The sequence below is a fragment of the Oryctolagus cuniculus genome, chromosome 1 (genome assembly GCF_051225735.1).
Source record: "Oryctolagus cuniculus isolate XC-2025 breed Fujian yellow rabbit chromosome 1, ASM5122573v1, whole genome shotgun sequence".
Classification (NCBI taxonomy): domain Eukaryota; kingdom Metazoa; phylum Chordata; class Mammalia; order Lagomorpha; family Leporidae; genus Oryctolagus; species Oryctolagus cuniculus.
In genome coordinates, this window is record NC_142867.1 from 151,074 (window position 1) to 170,838 (window position 19,765).

The 19,765-nt window shown below is 68.0% G+C and overlaps 1 protein-coding gene across 4 annotated transcripts; it reads right to left on the bottom strand.

Moving 5' to 3' along the window:
• Window positions 1–983: 983 nt before the first annotated feature.
• Window positions 984–17,236, bottom strand: ANO9 (anoctamin 9). Of its 4 annotated transcripts, none has more exons than XM_089306771.1 (24): window positions 17,141–17,236; window positions 13,275–13,349; window positions 13,083–13,196; window positions 12,764–12,909; window positions 12,084–12,130; window positions 11,950–12,008; window positions 11,798–11,871; window positions 11,062–11,196; window positions 10,888–10,984; window positions 10,689–10,749; window positions 10,515–10,597; window positions 9,636–9,740; window positions 8,752–8,919; window positions 8,631–8,667; window positions 8,309–8,420; window positions 3,567–3,624; window positions 3,384–3,481; window positions 3,173–3,270; window positions 2,924–3,076; window positions 2,340–2,487; window positions 1,846–1,950; window positions 1,674–1,767; window positions 1,478–1,590; window positions 984–1,181 (listed from the first exon to the last, which is right to left on the bottom strand). In XM_089306771.1, exons 1-24 carry the CDS (start codon window positions 17,144–17,146, stop codon window positions 1,154–1,156), a joined length of 2,214 nt encoding a protein of 737 aa, XP_089162897.1. In that variant the 5' UTR covers window positions 17,147–17,236; the 3' UTR covers window positions 984–1,153. The 4 variants fall into 4 exon arrangements, 3 of the variants coding, with proteins under 3 accessions (XP_089162897.1, XP_069909985.2, XP_069910016.2); XM_070053884.2 differs by having other exon boundaries at window positions 3,173–3,306; XR_016215357.1 differs by lacking the exon at window positions 2,340–2,487 and having other exon boundaries at window positions 3,173–3,306.
• Window positions 17,237–19,765: the final 2,529 nt, after the last annotated feature.

Sequence of the window (19,765 nt, forward strand, 5' to 3'; positions counted from 1 at the left end):
TTGTTGGGGCGGGGCGGCCATCAGAACGGCTGGACGCCTCTCCAGACAGAATCTGAGCGAGGGCCCCGGTCCCTCAGCCCGGGACAGCGAGGCCACGTGGTTCCGTGGACAGCACACACGTGGCAGGCCGGCGAGCGGCTTGGCAGAGCGCCGAGAGCTGGGCACACAGCCCGAGCTCAGACCCGGGCTCGTAGGGGCACAGGGTCAGTTCTCCCGTGTGTCCAACCCCCCCCCCCCCAGGACGCAGGGTGCCCGGGCGTGAATCGGGCGAATTCCTCCCCAGGTCTCACCGCTCAGTGCCCTCAGGCTGGGAGCCCACCTGGCGCGGGCAGAGGAGCGGCCCCCCGGGGCCTGCCCGGGGGCGGGGGCTGTGGGGTGTCGGGCTGGGTGCCCCGTGGGGCTGAGCACAGGACTCTCCCGGGGAGCTGTCCTGGGGGACGAGGCTGGGCCCCGGCAGGTTCTCGGGGTCTGGGCAGGACCGTGTGGGGTGAATCCTGGGCTGCTCCCAGGTGAGCTGCTGCTGGCCTTCATCTTCCTCAGCCCCGCGGCCCCACGCGCGCACACACACACACACACACAGGCTGATTCCCCACCTCCTAACACATCACACACACACACACACAGGCTGATTCCCCACCTCCTAACACATCACACACACACACACACAGGCCGATTCCCGACCTCCTAACACATCACACACACACACACACACACACACGCCGATTCCCGACCTCCTAACACATCACACACACACACACACAGGCCGATTCCCGACCTCCTAACACATCACACACACACACACACACACACACACACAGGCAGATTCCCAGCCTCCTAACACATCACACACACACACACAGGCCGATTCCCGACCTCCTAACACATCACACACACACACACACACGCCGATTCCCGACCTCCTAACACATCACACACACACACACACACCCCGATTCCCGACCTCCTAACACATCACACACACACACACACACACACACACACGCCGATTCCCGACCTTCTAACACAACACACACACACACACTACACACATGTCACACAGCACACACACGCGTGCGCATGTGCAGAGCCGCGGGCAGGGCAGGAGGTGGTGCAGGCAGCTCTGTCCCAGCTCCTGGTAGCAGCTCTGGCTTCTCTACACCTCAGTGCTCTTGGAACTGAAGCTGGAAGCAAGGGTGGGGTTGCTGCATCAGCCCAGGCCAGGCCAGGCCAGGCCAGCCCTAGTCCAGCACCTCCCTGCCCCACCCCAGCCCTGCCCAGCCCAGCCCCAGCCCACCCACCCCAGCCTCTCCCCACCCCAGTCCCAGCTCCAGCCCAGCCCTATCCGAGCCCACCTCTGCCCTGCCCAGCCCAGCCCAGGCCAGGCCAGGCCAGCCCTAGTCCAGCCCCTCCCTGCCCCACCCCAGCCCCGCCCAGTCCACCCTAGCTCCGCCCACCTCTGCAGCTCTGCCCCACCTACCGCATCCTCTCCTGCAATTTGTGGTACTTCTCCTCCAAAACTTTATTCTTCACGGACTGAGGGACGTCTGGCACGAACCAGGCCGCGATGAGCTTGATGCACAGAGCGACGTGCTGGGGGCAGCAGGAGAGGGGTGAGATCGGGGCCAGCGGGGCCTTGGGTGGGGAGAGTGGGGCCTCCCCAGGGCCTGGCCCACCTCAAAGAGGATGACGAAGGCCAGGCGGATGGCCAGGAGGACCCAGAACTGCTCAGACAGGTTGTAGTCGTCAGCGTTGCGGTAGTCCCGGTACCTGCGGCGGCCAGGCCCGGAGGTCAGGTGGGAGGGGTTTGCAGGGCATTCACGGGCCGGCGGGGCAGGGGCTCCCCACCTGCACTCGGTCACGTTCCCGGAGGCCTCTGCCGCCGCGGAGGAGCGTGGGAAGTCCTTGGTGTAGAAGATGGACAGGCTGTGGTTGACGTAGCCTGTGAGGCAACTGGGAGAGGGAGAGGCTTCCAGCAGCAGCCCCTCAGGCCCCGGGTGTCCTGTGGGGTCAGTGGGGGCTGGGACACACCACGGGCCCCTCCACCTCCTCCATCTCCCCGTGTGGAAGGAGGTCCCTGGCCAAGAACACGACTGAGGGGAGCTCCTGACCGGGCCTGGGCTGGACAGGCAGGTGCAGCAGCCCCAGAGGGGCCAGAGGGCAGGGGTGAGATGTGCCGGGCCCTGTTGCTCCGGCAGCAGGACGGGGGGCAGGGCCAGTGGGCGCCCCCAAGCCCCCGGGCGATGCCGTGTTAGCCTCCAGCCATGGCAGAGATGGGGGAGGGGGGTTCCAGCCTCCCCTGGGGGGAGGCTGCGAGGGTCTCCAGGGAGGCTGGGCCTTACTCCTGGGCAGAGTGGTTGCCCTGGCTGCACGGGCCATAGCGGTGCTTGTAGACCACGCGGGGGATGAACTCGGACGTGAAGGCGATGATCATGCCGTTGGCGATGACAGCCAGCACCCCAATGGTCTCCAGCACCTGCAGCCACGTCCCTGGGCCCCAGCAGCAGGGTGAGCTGCCGGCTCCTCCCGTGGTGCTGTCCCCAGTCCTGCCCCTCACCCTGCACCCCCAAGCCAGCTCCGCCTCCTGGACCCCCACCGCCAGGCACGGGACCCCCTAAACTGGGCCAAGACCGGGATCCTTCGTGGCACCTGCCTCCCCCTCCCCACACCAGCACGTGGCTCCTGTATGGAGTGTGGTGACCAGCCAGCTGCTCTCAGGGCCCCTGCCCCATGTATGGAGCGTGGTGCCATCTGCTCTCAGCTCCCACGTGGCCCTGGAGCCCTTCCCCCCAACACACACAGCAGGCGGCTGCAAGCCCTGGGGCCAGATCCCGAGGGACCGGCCTTTGCCTGGGGCCAAGCCCAGGCAGAGCTCACCCCGCGCCAAGGCTGCGGGCACCACACCCCACCCCTCCCGGCCGCTGACCGATGTCTTTGGCCTTGCGTGGGACCAGGCGCCGCTGCAGCCGCACCATCTTGATGGCGTCCAGGCGGATCTCCACCAGGTTGCTGAAGAGGGCCAGCAGTGGCGCCAGCGGGAAGGCGGCCACGAAGATGGTGGTGAAGCCGTACTGGATCACTGGGGGCGGGGCGGGGCGGGGCGGGGTTGAGGTCCACCGCAGGGCGCTGGAGCCCTGGGCCCACAACGCCCCGCCACCCCTCACGCCCCACGCACTCATCTCCATGAACTCGTCGAACAGACTGAAGGTGGTGACCGCATTCAGGAGGTAGTTGCGCTGCCAGTCGGCGAGCTCGTGGTCCGTGCGGTGCAGCCTGGCCCACATGCAGCGCCACTTGTGGGCCAGCCACCTGGGGGGACGCGGACGCGTGGGGCGCGGGCAGGGGCTCTGGGGCTGGGTGCGGGGTGGGCACGGGGTGGTCCTCACGGGCGCAGGTACTCCATGCAGTTGCTCAGCGTCTGTTTCAGCCCCATGACGATGGCCATTTGCACGAAGAGGTCCATCATGCAGCCGCTGAGGTGGCACTGCGGGGGGGGGGGGGACAGGCGGGGCGGTCAGGGGCATGGGGCGGGGCTCGGGCAGGGCTGCAGGGCCTCGGGACAGACTGACCTCCTCCAGCTTCCACTGTCCGGCCAGGCGCGTGGACTTCCCAGGGTGTCCGTTGATCCTGGGGAAGAGAATGAGGCCGGGGGGGAGGGTGGGGCTGGAAGGGAACCTGTCAGGAGGGTGCACGATTCCCCACCCCCACCCCTGCCGCCCACACTCCCATGTCTACCCACACATTGTGCACGGCCTGCACACAAGCTCAAGGCAGACCCGCATCGTCACACGGGGCTGTTTTGTGTTTAAAGTCGCCATTTCCCTAACATGCTAACAACACGCGCTGGCCTGGCACCAGGGAGGGACATGCGCAGTGAGGCAGCCATGGGTTTGCCAGGGAGGAACCACCAGGGAAATCCGATCCATAGACAGGGTGGGGGGAGAGGGGACCCCATAGGCAGGGTGGGGGGAGAGGGGACCCCACAGACAGGGTGGGGGGAGAGGGGACCCCGCAGAGACAGGGTGGAGAGAGAGGGGACCCTCATAGAGACAGGGTGGGGGGAGAGGGGACCCCACAGACAGGGTGGGGGGAGAGGGGACCCCCATAGACAGGGTGGGGGGAGAGGGGACCCCGCAGAGACAGGGTGGAGAGAGAGGGGACCCTCATAGAGACAGGGTGGGGGGAGGGGACCCCACAGACAGGGTGGGGGGAGAGGGGACCCCACAGACAGGGTGGGGGGAGGGGGGACCCCGCAGACAGGTGGGGGGAGGGGGGGACCCCACAGGCAGGGTTGGGGGAGAGAGGGGACCCCACAGACAGGGTGGGGGGAGAGAGGACCCCACAGACAGGGTGGGGGGAGAGGGGACCCCACAGACAGGTGGGGGGAGAGGGGACCCCACAGACAGGGTGGGGGGAGAGGGGACCCCCATAGACAGGGTGGGGGGAGAGGGGACCCCGCAGAGACAGGGTGGAGAGAGAGGGGACCCTCATAGAGACAGGGTGGGGGGAGAGGGGACCCCACAGACAGGGTGGGGGGAGGGGGGACCCCCATAGACAGGGTGGGGGGAGAGGGGACCCCGCAGAGACAGGGTGGAAAGAGAGGGGACCCTCATAGAGACAGGGTGGGGGGAGAGGGGACCCCACAGACAGGGTGGGGGGAGAGGGGACCCCACAGAGACAGGGTGGAGAGAGAGGGGACCCCACAGAGACAGGGTCGGGGAGAGAGAGGGGACCCCGCAGAGACAGGGTGGAGAGAGAGGGGACCCTCATAGAGACAGGGTGGGGGGAGAGGGGACCCCACAGACAGGGTGGGGGGAGAGGGGACCCCCATAGACAGGGTGGGGGGAGAGGGGACCCCGCAGAGACAGGGTGGAGAGAGAGGGGACCCCACAGACAGGGTTGGGGAGAGAGGGGACCCCACAGACAGGGTGGGGGAGAGAGGGGACCCCATAGACAGGGTGGGGGAGAGAGGGGACCCCGCAGAGACAGGGTGGGGGAGAGAGGGGATCCCATAGACAGGGTGGGGAGAGAGAGGACCCCACAGACAGGGTGGAGAGAGAGGGGACCCCACAGAGACAGGGTGGAGAGAGAGGGGACCCCACAGAGACAGGGTGGGGGAGAGAGAGGGGACCCCGCAGAGACAGGGTGGAGAGAGAGGGGACCCCATAGACAGGGTGGGGGAGAGAGAGGGACCCCGCAGAAACGAGGCCCAGGGAATGGTGCCGGCGGAGCTCGTGAGGAGACACCGCGTCTGCCAGACTGATGTGCAGGACAGGGTCAGGGGAGACGCCCCGTCCCACATCCAGACACCCTGGAGGCAGCAGACTCAAGCAGCTGGGCCCCTGCACCCACGTGGAGGCCTGGAGGGAGCTCCTGGCTCTGCTGGTCTGGCTCAGCCCCAGCTGGGGAATGGGACAGGAAGGGCAGCTCTCCTGTCAGCCTCTCCTGCTCACAAATAAAGAACAGGGGCCGGCGCTGTGGCGCAGCAGGTAGGGCAGCTACCTGCAGTGCCCGCATCCCATCTGGGCACCGGTTCGAGTCCTGGATGCTCCACTTCCGATCCAGCTTTCTGCTGTGGCCTGGGAAAGCAGTAGAAGATGGCCCAAGTCCTTGGGCCCCTGACCCCGTGTGGGAGACCAGGAAGAAGCTCCTGGCTCCTGACTCCAGATCAGCCCAGCTTCGGCTGTTGTGGCTATTTTGGGAGTGAACCAGCAGATGGAAGACCTCTCTCTCTCTCTCTAACTCTGCCTTTCGAATAAATAAATCTTTTTATTTATTTATTTATTTTTGACAGGCAGAGTGGACAGTGAGAGAGAGAGACAGAGAGAAAGGTCTTCCTTTGCCGTTGGTTCACCCTCCAATGGCCGCCGTGGCCGGCGTGCTGCGGCCGGCGCACTACACTGATCTGATGGCAGGAGCCAGGTGCTTATCCTGGTCTCCCATGGGGTGCAGGGCCCAAGCACTTGGGCCATCCTCCACTGCACTCCCTGGCCACAGCAGAGAGCTGGCCAGGCCATGCCGCGGCCATGCCAGACACACTCCCGTCATACGTGAGAGGAACCCTGTGCCACAGCCATGCCAGACACACTCCCACCATACATGAGAGATGACCTGTGTGCCACGGCCACGCCAGACACACTCCCATCATATGTGAGAGGAGCCCTGTTCCATGGCTATACCAGACACATTCCCGTCATACATGAGAGATGACCTGTGTGCCACGGCCACACCAGACACACTCCTGTCACACGTGAGAGGAGCCCCATGCCACGGCCATGCCAGACACACTCCCATCATACATGAGAGATGATCTGTGTGCCACGGCCATACCAGACACACTCCCATCATACATGAGAGATGACCTGTGTGCCACGGTCACGCCACAGACACGCTCCCGTCATATGTAAGAGATGACCTGTGTGCCACAGCCACACCACACATGCTCCTGTCATATGTGAGAGGAGCCCCGTGCCACGGCCATGCCACACACACTCCTATCATACATGAGAGAGGACCCATGTGCTACAGCCACGCCAGACACACTCCCATCATACATGAGAGAGGACCCATGTGCTACGGCCACACCAGACACACTCCTGTCATACGTGAGAGAGGACCCATGTGCTACAGCCATGCCACTCATGCTCCCATCATACACGCTCCCGTTATATGTGAGAGGAGCCATGTGCCATGACTGTGCCACAGACATGCTCCTGTCATACATGAGAGGACCCACATGCCACAGCTACATCACACCCTCCCATCATACGTGAGAAATGGTCTGTGTGCCATGGCCATGCCACAGACATGCTCCCGTCATATGAGAGAGGACCCGTGTGCCACAACCATGCCAGACACACTCCCATCATACGTGAGAGGACCTATGGACGTGACCACACCATAAGAGCTAGGATCCTACCAACACGCAGAGGCCAGCAGCTGCGTTGCAGGTGGTGGGTGCAGAGCCCAGGGTCTGTGCTACAGGCTCAGTGGGATTTGCCCCCAAGACCCCACTGAGAGGGGCTCAGGCCGTGGGGGCGCCCTTGTGAGAAGCTCTGCTCCCTGGTGCGCCGTGCCGCCCTGCCTCCCCTGCCCAGGAAGCTCCCCTCGGGCGTCTTGGCTAACGTGATGGAGAGCAGAGTGACACAGAAGGTTGCAGCCAGGAGCGGGGTCGCGGCAACGAACCCCTGCAGATGTGGAGGCGGCTGTGGCGCCGGCTCGCAGGGAGAGGCTGGGAGAGCCTGGAGGCTGGAGGGAGCTGGACGGGGGCCGGGGAGGCCGGGGTGCTGGCAGAACTGGGCACAGCACAGGCTGGAAGCCAGGAGCCACTCGCTCCCTGGGCCCGAGAGCTGGTGGGGTCGGGTCTGTGCTCAGGCCGCTCCCGGCCGCGCAGTGAGACAGGAGCAGGGAGGGCACGGCAGGGGGCTCTGCAGGATTGCTGCTGGGCCAGAGGAAGAGTGAAGACGCGGCAGTGCGTCTGGCTCAGCGCATGCCCTCCTGCGGACAGGGCCGCCCTGCCGCGGCAGGTGCCAGAGGCAGATGGGCGCAGCTTGGCTTCAAGGCTCCCCTTGCCCGGGACCAGCTCCGGCTCATGGGGCCTTGTCACGGTGCCGGCGCGGGGGTGCTGTGTGGGGCTTGCCCTGCGGGGCTGAGGTCTTGCTCGGGCCTGTGAGGGCTGGTTCCTGTCTACCCGTTCGGGATGGACGCGCGTGCCCTTTGCCTGCCTGGCCCCCGCGTCTTGGATGCATGCTACTTGTTTTTGTTTCTGTCCAGCCTCTCAGCCTAGAGTATCAGATGAGACTCTGGACTCTGGACTTTCGGGTTAACGTTGGACTGAGCTGAGACTTGGGGTTTGGGGAGATGGAGCTGTGTATGCTACTGGGGAGGGCGTAGGTTTTGGGGAGCTGTGGCCAAATGTTGTGGGTGCAGCAGGTCTCCCCAGAACTCATGAACACTTGAGCCGAGGGGCGTGCCCTGGGAGCGACTGTCCGAGGCTGGCCTGGTTCCCTCTCTGCACCGGCCATGAGCAGCGTCCACGGACACTGGACTGTAGGGCCACCCGGTCCTGAGGCCTCTGAGGTCACCCTGCCTGCCAGGGCAGCGTCCGGCTGCTGACACGCACTGCCGGGCAGTGCCAGGCAGGCAGAGAACCGGAGACACTGCAGCCACGGCAACGCCGGTGCCCCTGAGCCTGCAGGTGAGACGGCCAGGAGACCACCCAGGCCCGCTGAGGGGCCCTGGGCCTCCTGCTGCCCCTGGGAGGAGCAGCTCTCTGGCCCTGGCCGCAGGCTCCCTGGGAGGGGGCTCCTACCTGCCCAGGATGAAGGCAATGTAGATGAGCGAGGAGAAGTGGGTGAAGAACTGCAGCGTGAAGAACTTGACCGTGAACTTGCGCTCGCGCTCCGAGAAGGTCCTGGGCTTCTCTGCAAGGACCAGAGGCCGTGGAGCCCAGGCCACTCGGCCACTCGGCCACTCGGCCACGGGGCGGGGCTGGCTCTGAGGGCCACTCAGACCCCGCCCGGGCCTCTGAGGAGGCTCCGAGACCCCCGCCTGGGCCTCTGATGGCAGCTCCGAGCGAGACCCCGCCCCAAGCCCCCTCCCCCCTGCCACGGCCTGGGCAGCACTCTCCTCACCAAGGTCACAAAGCTTCAGGGCCACATACTTGTTGACCTGCACGAGGGGGCAGCACAGGGGGCTCAGCGGGGGCCCCTGTAGACTCCCCGCCCCCCCGTCCCCTGCCCCCGGCTCCCCCACCTTGGTCATGACGACAATGATCACGTAGTGCACCAAGGCCCCGGTCACCACCACGGCCGTGGTCACCTGCTCCTCCCCCAGGAAGGGCCAGTTCAAGCTGCTGAAGAGAGCCGCGGCCATCACACGGTACACCACCAGCACGTGGGCCATGCCGATCATGAGGCAGATCTGCGGGGCACGGCGGGGCACGGTGGGCAGGGGCAGGGGCAGGGCCCCGGGGTCCACGGGCAGGGGCAGGGGCAGGGCCCCGGGGTCCACGGGCAGGGGCAGGGGCAGGGGCAGGGCTCCGGGGGTCCACGGGCAGGGGCAGGACGCAGGGGCAGGGCCCCGGGGTCCACGGGCAGGGGCAGGGGCAGGGGCAGGGCCCCAGGGTCCACGGGCAGGGGCAGGACGCAGGGGCAGGGCCCCGGGGTCCACGGGCAGGGGCAGGGGCAGGGCCCCGGGGGTCCACGGGCAGGGGCAGGGGCAGGGCCCCGGGGGTCCACGGGCAGGGGCAGGGGCAGGGCCCCGGGGTCCACGGGCAGGGGCAGGGGCAGGCCCCCGGGGGTCCACGGGCAGGGGCAGGACGCAGGGGCAGGGCCCTGGGGGTCCACGGGCAGGGGCAGGGGCAGGGGCACGGCGGGGCACGGTGGGCAGGGGCAGGCCCCCGGGGGTCCACGGGCAGGGGCAGGGGCAGGGCCCCGGGGTCCACGGGCAGGGGCAGGGGCAGGGCCCCGGGGTCCACGGGCAGGGGCAGGGGCAGGGGCAGGCCCCCGGGGGTCCATGGGCAGGGGCAGGACGCAGGGGCAGGACGCAGGGGCAGGGCCCTGGGAGTCCACGGGCAGGGGCAGGGGCAGGGGCAGGGGCAGGGGCAGGGGCAGGCCCGCTTCGCCGCAGCCCGGTACCATGAGCAGGGACAGGCCGAGGACGATGCTGCTGCGCAGATAGGAGTGCTGGTGCGGCCGCAGCTGGTAGTCGGGGCAGTTGATGAGCTCCAGCGCCATTTCTTCCTGGGGAAGACCCCGGGCACGCCTCAGACGTGGGGACCCGCCTCAGACGTGGGGACCCAACCTCAGACGTGGGGACCCGCCTCAGACGTGGGGACCCCGCCTCAGACGTGGGGACCCAACCTCAGACCCGGGGACCCCGCCTAAGACGTGAGGACCCCGCCTCTGACCCGGGGACCCTGCCTCTGACCCGGGGACCCCGCCTCAGATGTGGGGACCCCGCCTCAGACCCGGGCACGCCTCAGACGTGGGGACCCGCCTCAGACGTGGGGACCCCGCCTCTGACCCGGGACCCAACCTCAGACGTGGGGACCCAACCTCAGACGTGGGGACCCTGCCTCTGACCCGGGACCCCGCCTCAGACGTGGGGACCCTGCCTCTGACCCGGGCACGCCTCAGACGTGGGGACCCCGCCTCTGACCCGGGCATGCCTCAGACGTGGGGACCCCGCCTCTGACCCGGGGACCCAACCTCAGACCCGGGGACCCCGCCTAAGACGTGGGGACCCCGCCTCAGACGTGGGGACCCCGCCTCTGACCCGGGACCCAACCTCAGACGTGGGGACCCCGCCTCAGATGTGGGGACCCCGCCTCTGACCCGGGGACCCAACCGGGGACCCAACCTCAGATGTGGGGACCCCGCCTCAGACGTGGGGACCCCGCCTCAGACGTGGGGACCCTGCCTCTGACCCGGGAAACCCCTCTCTGACCTGGGAACCCGCCTCCAATCAGGGACCCCACCTCCCACCGAGGACCCCGCCTCCGCCGCCCACCTCACCTGGTCCTCATCCCAGCCGTACAGGTCCCAGTGCAGGACCACGCGCGCCCGCTGCCGCTTCCAGACCTCCAGGAACACGGTGGCTGAGCGGGAGGAAGGGGGGGCGTCGCAGGGCGACCCTGAGCCTTACCTGGTGCCCCCGCCCCCGCGGCCCAGGGCCCAGCAGGGACTCACCCCACAGCGCCATGAAGATGGCAAACAGCACAGTGCCCTCGTTGTCAAAGAGGTGCGTGAGCTGGGGCGGGGGAGGCTGGGTTGGGGCCGGGTCTCCCTCCGCCATCCTGGGGAAGGGGACCATGCAGCCCCGCAGGCCCGCGCGCGTCTCCTTCTCTAACGCCCCCCCCCCACCTTCCCGGGGAAGGGGCCTGCACACCTTGGCGTAGGTGCAGGTGTCCGACAGCGGCCGGAAGCTGCGCTGGCGGTCGCCGTGGGGACACAGGAAGATGTCTGTGGCGTTGCAGATCTCCTTGCTGGGGGCACAGGGTCGGGCTGGCGCCAGCTCCTCCCACCCAGAGTCCCCCTACCCAGCCCCCAGCCCCAGGCCCACCTGATCTGGCTGGCGTCGAACAGGGCGAAACCGCTCAGAAAGACGAGGAGCCCCACCAGGGCGGCGGGCACCAGCATGTAGGTGTACCAGCCGAGCCAGGCGAAGTACAGCGCCACCTTCTCGCCAAAGTAGCCCCTGCGACCCGGACCCGGCCGGCGTCAGGACCACTGTGCCCCGGCCCCCCGCCCCACACCCCTGTACCCACAAACCCCCCTACCCACAGCCTCCCACCCCCTGCTGCAACCCGGCCCTGCCCCCCAATCCTTTGTCAGGGCCACCATGCCCCGCCCCCGCACCCACGGCCTCCCATGGCCCCTCTGCACCCACAGCCTCCTTCCCCGCACCCACAACCTCCCTCCCCCCTGCTGCAACCCGCCCCTGCCCCCTATCCTTTGTCAGGCAGCAACGGCCAGGGAGGCCCTGGGTGCGGGAGAGGCTGTGGGTATGGGAGAGGCCGCGGGTGCAGGGCCCTTGGGGAAGGCTGTGGGTGCAGGAGAGGCCGTGGGTGTGGGGGGCCCACGGGGGAGGCCACGGCGGCTGAGGAGGAGCCTGCTCACCCACAGCGCCCCCATCTACAGGTGGAGAGTCTGCAGGGACACAGGTGTGATTGTGGGGGCCAATGTGTGAACAGGCACACGTGTGTTTGTGCAGGAAGTGTGAAGGTTTGGGGGCACAGGTGAGTCTGTGGGGGCACAGGTGTCTGCTGCAGGTGCCAGTGGCCTTTGGGGAAGATCACCTGATTTCGTCAATCGGCTGCTGCAGGGCCATGTCCCTCCAGCGGGCCCACTTCTTCTTCAAGTCTTCCTCCCCCTGAGTGCAGGCACAGTGAGAGCTCCCGTCTTGGGGCCCCAGCCCGGCCCAGCCCCTCCTGGCTGGTGCACAGCTCACCTTGTGCAGGGGGAACCAGGCCTTGAAGACCCCGTCTTTCACCAGCTCCTCAAAGGTGCCTGGGGGTGTACGCACCATGCCTCAGGGCGGGAGGGGGAGGCAGGGGCCCCCCTCACACCGCCCTGCCGTCCTACCGCCAGCCGCCGTCTTGCTGTTCAGGATGAAGTTGACGATGCGGATTCTGAAACCCAAGTGTGGGGTCAGCGTGGCCTTGGCCCCTGGGGTACAGTCAAGCCCAGGCCCCCGCCCCCGCGTCCTGGCAGAGCCCACCCCTGACAGTCCCCGGCGTCCAGGGTGAGGCCCTGCCTGGGGCTGCCCCCTCCTCGCCGTCTCCCCACCAGGGAGCCCCACCGTCCAGAGCACCCTGGGCTCCCAGGAGCCACCCCCTGCCCTGCTCCCTGAGGCTCTCGGAGCTCCAGGGCTCGGCCAAGGCCACGTGGCCTGGAGGAGGGAAAGCCGGGCACCCCTTCGGGCGCATGGTCCTCCCCGGGAACAGCCAAATCCCAGGGGTGTCCTGCAGCAGGCTGCACTGACCAGGCCTGGCCCAGCCCAGAGGGGCGGGGCATGGGGGGAGTGCCCCTGTTCGAGAAGCAGGTGCCTGGGGGAGAGGAGGCCGGGGCGGACGTCCAGGGAGGGGTGCTCAGCCCGGACAGTGGGTGTCCACTGAGTCCAGGGGGAGGGGCCTCCACATCCCACCTACTCCCTGGAGCAGCCGCAGAGCCCCGCCCTCACACCCGTCACCTCCACCTGGAGACCATGTGAGCCCTGGGTGTGTCCCGTGCTCTGCCTGTGCGGGTGGGCACAGGGTCCTCACCGAGTGGTGGCTGGGACGGGGGTCGGCTTGGCCGGCTCGGCGCTGGGGGCGGCACCCTCAGGCTCCACGAGAAGGGTGTGGTACAGGTCGAAGATCCTGCTGTCGGCTCGGACTCCAAAGAACACCTGCTTGTGGTCCTCCTTCACCTGGGGGCAAGGGACCGCAGGGGCCCTTGGCACCAGCCTGGCCGCACCCCTGCCCAAGGGACCGCAGAGGCCCTTGGCACCAGCCTGGCCGCGCCCCTGCCCAAGGGACCGCAGAGGCCCTTGGCACCAGCCTGGCCGCGCCCCTGCCCCGCCCCTGCCCCGCCCCTGCCCACCTTGAAGTGGAGGCCTTTCCTCCTGAGCTCCTCCAGGAAGAGCTGCTGCCGGTGGCTTTTCTGGGCGCACTGGTCGGCCACCAGGACGTAGTCCCATTCCTCAGGGGCCTGGGTCTGCAGGAGGAGGGTGTAGGGCCCAGGCCAGGCGTGGGGCAGGGAAGGGCCTAGCTGGGGAGGACCCCGCGGACTCACCTCCTGAGGGCACATGTCCAACAGTGGGAAGCTGTCCCCTTCTGTCCCCATGGGGACCTGGAGGTGCTCTTCCTCCTGGGGGGGGCAGATGCGAGGTCGGGGCCCCTCCCTGCAGCCGGCTGAGCCAGGTGCTGGCCTCCCCAGGGGGCAGCCTGAACACCCAGGCGGCAGCCGGGCTGCCACGGGGCTGGGCGGGCAGACACCGACAGCCCAGGCTCGGCTCTTTCCTTTTATGCATTTATTCATCTGACAGATGCAGAGTGCTGCCTCTCCCCAGACGTCCCCGACAGCCAGGGCCAGGCCAGGCTGGAGCAGGAGCATGGAGCTCCCCCCGGGTCTCCCACGTGGGTGGCAGGGTCCGGGCACTTGAGCTGCACCTGATGTGGGACACCTCCGGCAGCTCCTTAACCACTGCACACACACTCAGCTCCCCAACCCCAAACTGCGTTTTAAAGATTTATCTATTTCTCTGAGAGGCAGAGTTACAGAGAGAGAGGAAGAGACAGAGACAGAGAGGTCTCCATCTGCTGGTTCACTCCCCAAATGGCAGCAGTGGCCAGAGCCAGCAGCTCTATCCCAATCTCCCACGCGGGTGCAGGGGCCCAAGCACTGGGCCATCTTCCACTGCTTTCCCAGGCCATGAGCGGGGAATGGAAGTGGGGCCTCTGGATCTCCAACCGGCGCCCATGTGGGATGGCGGCACTGCAGGCGGCGACTTTACCTGCTATGCCACGGCGCCGGCCCCTACCCTCCAATCTTTAAAATGGGCAAAAGACGCTGCGCAGGGCCTGAGGAGGAGCAGCAGCGAGGAGGCAGGAGCTGGGAGCTCCATCTGGGCTCCCAGGACGGCGCGGCACCCCCCAGATGCTGGGACAGTCACCAGTGCTGCCGGGGCCACTAGCACCCCGACTGGGAACGCCACAGTCAGCGCTGGCCCAGGGAGGGAAGTGGCTGGAGGGGGAGGTGCTCGCTGGGGTTCTCTGGCGGCCACGGGTGTGCACCACACGGTGGGCAGAGGCTGGGGACTCGGGCAGTGGCCAGGCAACAAGGGCAAGGCCGACCCTGAGCTGCTCGGGGACCCTGAGAACCTGGGCAGCGAGAGGACAGAGCCGCCCACTGTGTGGCCTTCACAGGGGCTGTCCTGGGGGCAGAGGCCGAGGGAGGAGCCTGGGTCCCGGGGCGGGGGCGGGGGGCACTGGCAGACGCCAAGAGCTGTCTGTGATGCCAGGGACGCCCTGTGGCCCGGGCCCAGGCTGACCACACGTGAGCAGAGGGACTGGACACTGCAGCTTCTGTGTGCAGCCCTGCCCCGTGGGCACCCTGCCTCCCTCCCTGCAGCCAGAGGCCGGGTGCCCCCCTCCAGGCGTTGGAATGGACGCCACTCACCCGACTCGAGCCCTGGGCTCTGGCCTCTGCCTCCTGCCATCCCTGGGCAGCCCCAGCCCCGCACACGGGCACCTCCTGCTCCCTGCAGTCCCTCACCTTCCCCACCCTGCCTCCTCCAGGAAGTCCCGGCTGCGTGCCCTGCCCCTCCCGTCAGGCGTGGACAGCATGGTGTCTCCAGATGACTGGGCTCCGTGTCTTTTGCTGACCTGAGGCTGCCTGTAACCAGGTGCCTGCTCTGCTGAGCCAACCCCTCCCCCACACACCAGGCGCTGCTGAGTGCAGGGCGAAGCCTGTCTGCCCGGCTGTGCCCCTCGGTCTCCGTCACGCCCACCGCAGCAGGGCAGCGGGGGCAGCAGACTCCCCGAGTCGCCAAGACTGGGAGCCCAGAGCTGCCCCCACCCAGCCTGGCCGAGTTTCCTGGTCCGGGTGGTGCCCGGCGCTCATCCCACCACTGCCTACACCCACCCCTCCCGCTCCAGGCTCCTGGACACTGCCAGGACGGCACCCCTGCTCAGGAGTGGCTGTGGCACCTGAAACTTCTCCCCTGCCCTGGGTCATTGCTCAGGAGCCCTGCGGGGCGGGGCGGGCACCTGTGCTCCCTGGGACTGGCGTCTCTGACCGCGGACCAGGGCAAAGTCTCAAGCAGCCCTTGGTGTCTGCTGCCTGCCTGCCTGCCTGCCTTGGGATCGCATGGGGGACGGAGGATGGGGCTGCACCTGTGGACTCGGGACCCCTCCCACACAGCAGTAGCATGGGCCCAGCACTGAAGACCTGCGGCATAAGCCGGGCAGGACCAGGGGCCCAGGGCAGGAAGGGGCTCAGTGGGACCCCGATGGGCAGGACTGGGGCACCAGAGAACCCCAGGAAGCTCAGCATGGGAGGCTGTCCACAGTCTGCCACCGGAACTCCCCCACCCCCCAGAAGAGGCACAGCCCCGGGACAACTGCCCCAGCCTCCTGGAAACGGAGGCCGCCTCCCCGGGGCTGGACACGGGGCTGCACGGGCAGAGCCAGCCAATCCCACCCCACTGCTGGACATGGGGGCTGCAAGGGCAGAGCTACACACACACCAGTCCACCAGGTGCAAGGCCGCCATGTCCAGCTATGTCCAGCCAATCCTACCCCACAGCTGGACAGGTTCCTGGATGGCTGCCCAGAGGCCCTGGGGACAGGCTGTCCACGGGTTCCTTGTCTTCTAGGGCCATTGTTCATAGCCCCACATCTCACTGGTGCCCAGTACAGCTGGCCCGTGGGGGCCCTCACAGGTGGGGGCTGGGCTTGCCTCCGGCCAAGCAGAGTGTTCAATGCCCCTAGACCCCAGATGCCACGTGGGACTCTCCAGGCTCCCGATGCCCAGGGCAGGGATGGGGCCATGTTCACCCTCAGCCACTTGAGGATGTGGAAGGGGCAGGTGGCCCCGTGTGCCTCGGGGTCTTCATCCGACCCCCCTGCCCCAAAGCCGCCCCCACGATGTGCAGAGGCAGGAAGAAGATGGACAAAGCCCCCCTCTGGGCTGGGCCCCGGCACCAGCAGCAGCTCTGGGGGGCCCACCGGGGCCTGGCCCTGCTCATCTGCTGCCAGAGAGATGGCCGTTGGCCAGGTCCCAGCCCCACGGTGCACAAACGCAGGAGCCACCTGTGGACCCAGGCCCCGCCTCTGCCTGGCCGGACACCCTGAGTGCCCTGCATGGAGTCCTCTGTGCCCGCCCACCCCATGCCCTCAGCTCACCCAGGCTTGGTCCCTCTATCCCCACCCCCGACACGGCGGAGGGGCCCACTCCGCACTCCTCGTGCAGGCCCATGGGTCATGCAAGGGGTGAGTGGACTGGGCCTGTGGGCAGGTGGCCTGGAGCCTGGCCTATACCACAGGAGGCCAGCAGGAGAGGACAAGGCGGGGCACTGTCCCTGGGAGGGGCTTGGTGGCTCCTCCCCTACCCCAGGGGACTCAGGAGAGACCTGCTCAGGCTGCAGGGAGCCCACACCAGCCCGGTCTCTGCATGCCAGCGCGGGGCTCGTGGCAGCAGCTGGGGCCAGGCCAAGGGCGTCCCCGCGCTGGCCCAAGGAGCCAGGGCCCTCGAGGGCCCTGAGAGCAGCCGGGAGTGGCCGTGTAGGCCGGGAGCCGAGTGGGAGGCTGGTTTCGGGCCGCACCTCCCTGCGTTTCAGCCTGGCACCAGCCACAGGCAGCCTCTTCTCTGGCAGAGAGGGGTGGGAGATGTCCCCAGAGCCCCCTGTTCTGTGGGTCCCACCTCTGCCTGGGCAGCAGGGGGCCCCCAGCCCCATGGGCGCCAGCTGCAGGGTCTGGGGTCTTACAGGCAGCTCAGGCCGGGGGGGCAAGCCCTCCCGTCCCCCCAGAGGGCTCTGGTGGCCCCGGGGACCCACGCTGCCTCCCGCCAGGCACCTGCGGGGAGCCCTCCACAGCCTCTGTCCAGGTGAGGCCAACAGGGCTGTCCCGGGGGCTGCACACCCCACCCGCCAGACTCACCTGCATGCCGGGGGTCGGAGTGTGTGAGGTGAGGCCGCCCTTTGCGACTTCCGCGTGGGGCTCACCCCTCCCTCTCCCGGCTCCTCCGCCCCTCCCCTGCCGCACCCAGGTGCAGTGACGGGGAGGAGCCAGTGGCCAGGAGCACCCGCCCCCGTGGGGGCCCGATTCCTTCCTGGAGACCTGGGGCTTGGTGGGGGAGGGGCCGAGGGGAGTGTCCCCTGCGGGGAGGGTGTCTGCCTGGGGAGGGGGTTGCGGACACCCCCTGCTGGACGTACCCCGGCCTCCACTCCTCCCAGCGGGCACCACCCTCCAGCCCTGCAGGCCCAGAGTGGACCCCACCCCCCGGCCTGTGCATCTCAGCTGGGAGATGCCGGGCCTGAGCCCTCTCAGCTGGGAGCAGGGGGGGCCACAGCCGGGCGGCTCTGGAGGCTGGAGTGACCGACTGGGGGCGTGCCCGGGGGTGCGGCCGACGCTTCCCAACAAGGGGGGGCTCCTGCATGTGGGCTGTGACAGCCCCTTCCCCACCCCCAGCAGAGCACCGGGGGATGGGGCCACTCACAGTGCCACCAGGACACCCACGGGGTCACGGGGTCACGGCTGTGGCCTCCCACCCCAGCAGTAGCCTCCTGCTGCCCCAGACCTGGCCGGACACCCTGAGTGCCCTGCATGGAGTCCTCTGTGCCCGCCCACCCCATGCCCATACGGCTGTTTGGGCTCCTCCCACATCACTTCCTGGGTGACCGCGTGGCAGCTGTGACTCGGAACTGAGCGAAGGGGTGAAGGCAGCGAGCAGCGGCTGCAGCCTGTGGGTCGGACACAGCCCAGCCGCAGATCTCCCGGGGCTGGGGCCTGGGCACCCGCATCCCCCTCCAAGTGGCTCTGCTCCCTGCACCCTGGGGCGGCAGTGCAGCTTTGGCAGCCGGGTCGGTGCCTCCCACTCGGGAGACCCAGCCTGGCCCCTGGGAACAGCGGGGCTGTTGCGGGCACCTGGGAGCCCTCTGCCCGTGTCTGCCCGTCTCTCTGTCCTTCTAAGGAGAGTACTCCAGACAGCAGTGGCCCCGGAAGCTGGCGCACGGCTCTCCCCCGCCGTTGGCCGAGCCACGGCAGCAACCACCCAGAACCTTTTAGCATGTAGCTCTGCCCCCAGAAGCAAGAGCGCCTTCCACGGGGTCCAGGACAGCTGCGCCAGCTCCAGGCATCACGTCTGTACTCCACTGGTCAGGAAGGGGAACCGTGGAGGCTCCTCCCCTTCACACGGCTGCTGGTGTGACCACCCCTTGCTGCAGGGAGCCCTGGGGAACCTGACATCCTCCTCAGATAGCAAGGGGGGCCGGGAGCACCCAGCGTCCTCTGTCTCAGGCCAGTTAGAGTGGACGGATGAGTCTGCGGGGGCCCAACCAGCCCCTGGACACTCCGAGGCCACTGTCAACCCCCAGTTCCCGGCTCAACCGGACCTGATATTTTCTTTATTTGTATTTTATTTTTAAGAAAGATTCATTTATTTGAAAGGCAGCATTAGAGGCAGAGAGAGAGACAGAGAGAGGTCTTCCACCCGCTGGTTCACTCCTCAAATGGCCACAACGGCCAGGGCTGGGCCAGGCCAAAGACAGGAGCCTGGAGCTCCACCCAGGTCTCCCATGGGTGCAGGGGCCCAGCACCTGGGCCACCTCCCGGCCTCGCGTGATATTCTGCGTGGGCACCGTTGCGCGTCACCGTCTACACTGCAGGTCCCCCCGGGGGCATCGCGGCTGCGTCTTTCTCCGCCACGACCCAAGACCTCCCCACTCTCACGGCCAAGAGACCCTGTTCTTCCTCGACCCCCATTTCCAAGGGCGTCTGGCGAAGGACCCTCGGCCCCAGAGCCCCGGAGCCAAGACAGCGCCCCCTGGCGGGAGCAGGGCACAACTGCAGGGAAGACCCCCACTCGGGGAGGAGCGGAGCCTGGGACGGGCGGGGCAGCAGGACACCAACACGCGGGTGCCCAAGGAAAACACTGGAACTGAGGACCACACGCGCGAGCCGGCTCCGCAGCACGCGGCCAGCCGCCTGGACGTCCGCCAGGAGGCCTCGGGCCGGGAACCGGGCACGGGCAACCTGCGTGAGATGCGATGTTGGAACCGGGTTAACCCGTGAAACCCCGGGGTGGGGGCACGGGTTACCTGGGGCGGCCACCTGGCCCGGCGCTGGCCGCCCGCCCGAGGCCTTGCCCACGACGCCGGCGCCAGCTCCAGGCCCATCGCCCTGACGGCGCGGGTGCCGGGCTCCAGCGCCGCTCCGCACGAAGCTGCAGCCCGCCCTGCCCTTCGTGCCGGGGAACGCTGCCCCGGGCGCGCGGGCCAGGTCCACTGCGCTTCCTCGGAAGACCCTGTCCACCGTCCTCTCCGGAGGCCGCCCCGCGAGGAGGTCAGGGTGCCGGCACCCAGGGCTGTGCGACGACCCCCACGCGGGCCCACGACCGCCCGGGCGATCCCCGCTGTCTGCGCCCACAGAGCCCCAGGCACCTCCAGGGAGACCGTCGCCTCACTGCCCCACGCGGCGGCTCCGCCTCCAGCCCTGGAGTGCTCTGGGCGCAGGTGCACGGGACAGGGAGGGGGGAGCTCCCAGGCGCAGGTGCACGGCGCGGGG

Excerpts from the sequence above, each read along its gene's own strand:
- ANO9 (XM_070053884.2), bottom strand. Across the intron at positions 11,872-11,949 it reads CCTGGTTCCCCCTGCACAAG|GGGGAGGAAGACTTGAAGAA; the intron begins GTGAGCTGTGCA and ends GCCTGCACTCAG. Across the intron at positions 10,985-11,061 it reads TTCGACGCCAGCCAGATCAG|CAAGGAGATCTGCAACGCCA; the intron begins GTGGGCCTGGGG and ends CTGTGCCCCCAG.